This window comes from Nicotiana tabacum, chromosome 4, assembly GCF_000715075.1.
Source record: "Nicotiana tabacum cultivar K326 chromosome 4, ASM71507v2, whole genome shotgun sequence".
NCBI lineage: Eukaryota > Viridiplantae > Streptophyta > Magnoliopsida > Solanales > Solanaceae > Nicotiana > Nicotiana tabacum.
Genome location: NC_134083.1, coordinates 31,533,282 through 31,538,234, shown reverse-complemented (window position 1 = coordinate 31,538,234; position 4,953 = coordinate 31,533,282). Strand labels below are relative to the sequence as shown.

The 4,953-nt window shown below is 39.9% G+C and overlaps 1 protein-coding gene across 1 annotated transcript; it reads right to left on the bottom strand.

Annotated features, from left to right (window-relative positions):
• Positions 1-541: 541 nt before the first annotated feature.
• LOC107829916 (NAC domain-containing protein 78-like) lies at positions 542-1,368 on the bottom strand (the record flags this gene model as incomplete). The annotated part of the gene is made up of 1 exon (XM_016657388.2): positions 542-1,368. A coding segment is annotated over one exon (657 nt), but the record flags the coding sequence as incomplete, so codon positions are not given.
• Between the last annotated feature and the right edge of the window lie 3,585 nt (positions 1,369-4,953).

The following is a 4,953-nucleotide window of genomic DNA, read 5'->3' as shown; positions in this document are numbered from 1 at the left end:
AAAATAAAAAACTTTAGGGATTTACAAAATTAAAGCCTGCACCAACATTGATTACGCGTATATATATGTATTAATGTATACAGAATTAGAGAAACCAGTAAGAACGTGACAAGAAATCCAAATATGTGGGATACTAGATTGTACATGTAAACTAAATCAGAGGGCATAACTTGATGGATGAAATCCTTTACAACATGTAAGTTAATTAAGAGAGATTCATTGCGATATCACGAGCAACGATGCAGAAAGAACTGTATAGTACTTATAAGGGGACAAATCGTTAACTGTATAGTACTACAATTAAGAAAATTGTAGTAAGATGGTGTTGTGTGTATGTGTGAAAGTAAGATCAGTATATATTTTCTCACTCAAAGCGCAGATACGTTTCCTATCCTTCCTAATGGGTCTCGCAATCGAAACAACAAAAGATAATTGTTTTTAGTGAAACGAACAAGATACACTAGAGGAATAATATAGGTAAAATAATGGCAAAATTATTAAGTGATACTCCATATACATGAATACAAGTAAAATCTTCTGACAAGCTTCTCTTAAGAAGTTTGTTCGGATGAGACACTATTACCTAGCTGGAAGCTCTACTTTTCTATAAGTTCCATTGAGTAAACTTCATTCAATAAAGTTGTAAACTGATTGCTGCTCTCTCCTTCCCTTTGTTCTGGTTCCACCATTCATTATTCAAGAGTGTGAAGATCAACAGCAAATTATATCACCAAAATCGTCAATATCTAGGAGCACATCATCAGCCCAATTGATCTCTTCTTGGTGGTTGGAGCAGTCATTAATATAGCTGCTATTATTATGTTCGTTCATCTTCTGAGTCTCGTCCATGACTTGATGTTCGGCTTGACAAATTGATGCTGGTTGTACTGTTGTGGAGTAATCTTCATCAGGTTCATGCAACATAGCTTCGATTATTTTTACAACATCTTGTTCCTCCATAGTTACCCCATGATTTTTCTCAGCTCTTATATTCTTCTTGATTCGGCACACAACAACATCCTCCTTAAGAATATTGTTTTTTCTAAAGAAATCATCCCCGACTGAATATTCTTTCATCAGCCAAATTTTATTGTGCTCTCCTTCTTTACTACGACTAGTTTGAAACTTCAAACATCTTCTAAACCCAACCACAGTTCCCTTACCATTCTTGATAGGATCAATACCTGTTTGGCCTTTCCATCTCCCGTTGGCGCAAGTTCGGCGTACCCTTATATGTTCTCTCTTCTGCTTCTTCAGCCGAGTAAAAAAATAGTGAACCTTCTCTTCGGGATAATCAGAAGCTCCAAATATCTCCCATGGTGGTTGGTCTCCATAGATATCGGCAAGTCGAAAATTACCATAACGTCGACATGGTATATATGGTCATTTCTTTTTCTTGCTTATACAGAAACACAAGAATGAGACAATAGCAATTGCCACAATATGCAAAGACAAGAACCACTACTGTTCTCTCTAGTTAGAAGACGAACTTTGAAATGAAACCTTAAACGAATGGAGGAAGTTTATTGACGTGAATGCTGTAATTGACTATATATAGATATTTGATCAGGTTAATTCCAATAGAGAAAATTTAGGAAAAAAATTTTTAGGAGAGGAAAAGGTGTTGATTTTTGCGGAATACTTAAGTTTTTTTTAACTAACTTTCTTTACTGATTTTCACAATACGTAAGTTGTTTTAACTAACTTAATACTCCACAATTTAATAGAAGAATCTGAAAATATAATTTTCTTACCTTTTTCTCGATTTCATTTTATTTATTTTACCTTACTTTTTCATCCAGTATATAGGAAATTTCTAGTAAATATGTCACGACCCAAAACTAACCGTCGTGATGGCGCCTACCGTGGTACTAGGCAAACCACTACTCACTATCTTAACACAGTAAAAGTTTTGAAATTATAGACGGAAGCAATTAATATTTAAGAAAAACCTTTGTGGAACAGAAATAAACTCGCATCACAATACAATTTATCCCAAAAACTGGGGTGTCATCGAGTACATGAGCATCTATACCATGAGCAGTCTAATACAACGTCTAAGGAATAAGAACTAAAATGCGATAAAGGTAATGAAGGAGAGCCAAGGCCTACGAACGCCATGCAGCTGCCTCGATATTCTCCGGAATCAGCTGCTCAAATATCAACACCCGCTATGACCGGGAACACCTGGATCTGCATACGAAGTGCATGGTGTAGCGTGAGTACAACCAACTCAGTAAGTAATAATGATAAATAAGGAACTGAAAGATAGCGACGAGCAACACAGTAATAGTTCATTTTTAATAATCCCAAAAAGAAAGTGGACCTGTTTTCAAATTCAGCAGTTTAAGTCAAATCAATTTATAAATGCCAAGTTCAAGTAAAACCTTGATATAATATCCCTCGGAAGTTTCAAAAAAATGACATATAACAACTATGTGCAACAACAATGGAAACAAATACCGCCCCTCAGGGCAACAATCAATCATTCTTTCTCAATAGCCCATCACTCGGCTCTCAGCCCTCAACACTCACACTCGATAGGTACCTGCGCTCACTGGGGGTGTGTAGACTCTGGAGGAGCTCCTTCCACCCAAGCGCTATATCGCTGCGACGTGCAACCCGATCCATATATATATATATACAGCCCTAAGGCTCATTGCGGCGTGCAACCCGATCCATATACATATAGCCCTCAGGCTCGTTGCGGAGTGCAACCTGATCCATATATACTCACATAGCTCACAGCTCGGCACTCAGGCCCTATCTCAGTCACTAATCTCCCCAACCTCTCGGGCTCTCAGAAATCATACAAATCAGCCCAAAAGAAATAATAACAAGTACAAACAAGAAAACAAGAGAAACCGGAGATATGACACGCAAGTAAAACTGTGAAGCAAATAGCAGCTAATTCAACAAGTACCTGACCATTGCGCGTCCCAACAGTGATATCATATGGCCTAAGCATGGTTTCTGGCATGAATGTCAGTCAAATTTCTAGATGACAAAGGGAACATGTAATTAACAAGAAGCTATTCGACTTTACAGTCTCACGGGACGGACCAAGTCACAATCCCCCATGGTGCACGCCCACACGCCTGTCATCTAGCATGTGCGTCACCTCCAAAATAATCACTTCATACCAAAATCCGGGGTTTCATACCCTCAGGACCAGATTTAAAACTGTTACTTACCTCAAACTGCGTAAAATCCTACTCCGAAATGCCTTTGTCCCTTGAATCAGTCTCTAAATTCCCCGCATCTAGCCACAAGCAGTACAATATAATTAACATAGGCTAAAGGTAACAATTCCACAAGATAAATACGAAATTATAAGCCAAAATCCGAAATAGGCTCAAACCGGCCCTCTCGGATCCACGTTTCTAAATCCGACAAAAGTCACAAAATATGAACACACATTCACTCACGAGCTCATTCGTACCAAAATTATACAAATCCGATATCAAAATCCCAATCAAAACTCAAAAATTTAGTAGAAGAACTTCTTCCCATTTTTCCCAAAATTTTCACCCAAATCCGAAATTAAAAGATGAAATTAGTGAAAGATTAGTGGAATATAATCATAAATGGGTTAAGAATCGTTACCCAAAATATTCCTCTAAAAATCTCCCAAATTATTGTCCGAATCTGAGCTCTCAAAGTCCAAAAATTGAAAATGGGATAAAACCCTCGAACTTGGCCTTTTCTGCCCAGCGATTTCGCATATGCGGGTCTATAATCGCACCCGCGATGCCGCACCTGCGAAAATCCTATCGTAGGTGCGGACTTAAGTTATGTCCCCTAGGTTCACATATGTGGATGCGCTCCTGCGACCAAGGAACTGCAGCTGCGACCCTCACCGCTCCTACGCACAAACCACCCGCAGAAGCGAGGCCGCTTTGCGCAATTACCTCCGCACCTGCAAACCCAACTAGGGCTGCCAAATCCATCATTTGCGCTCCTTCATCCGCACGTGCGAGTCCGTACCTACTGTCTCCCCACCGCAAGTGCGAAAACACAAGAAACCAGAAACTTCAGCAGATACACAAGTCCAATTTTTGAACTGTTAAGCATCCGAACTACACCCGAGGCCCCCGAGACCTCAACTAAATATACCAATAAGTCCTAAAACACCATACGAACTTAGTCGAGCCCTCAAAACACGTCAAACAACAACGAAAACACGAATCACCCTCCAATTTAAACTTAATGCACTTGAAACTTCAAATTTCTACAACTGATGCCGAAACATATCAAATCACGTCCGATTGACCTAAAATTTAGCACACAAGTCATATTCAACATTACAGACCTACTCAAACTTTCGGAATCGGAATCTGACCCCGATATCAAAAAGTCCACTTTCGGTCAAAATCTCCAAAATTTGACTTTCACCATTTCAAGCCTAAATCAGCTACAGACCTCAAATTTACAGTCCGAACATGATCCTAAGTCCAAAATCACCCAACGGAGCTAACGGAACCGACGGAACTCCGGAGTCGTCTTCACGCAGTTCTGACTACGGTCAAAATCCTAAGACTTAAGCTTCCATTTTTAGGGACTAAGTGTCCCAAATCACTCTGAAACCACAACAAAACCTCCCGGCAAGTCACACAAGTAGAAAAATATATAGGGAAAGAAAAAAATAGGGGATCAGGGCTATTACTCTCAAAACGACCGACCAGGTCGTTACATCCTCCCCCTCTTAAAACAATCGTTTGTCCTCGAACGAGCATAAAGACATACCTGAAGTGGTGAAAAGATGAGGATAGCGGCTGCGCATATCCTGCTCGGTCTCCCAAGTTGCCTCCTTGGCCGGCTGACCCCTCCATTGAACCTTCAGAGAAGCAATATTCTTCTACCTCAGCTTTCAAACCTGCCTATTCAAGACCGCCACCAACTCCTCAACATAAGATAAATCCTTGTCCAACTGGACTGAGCTGAAATCCAACA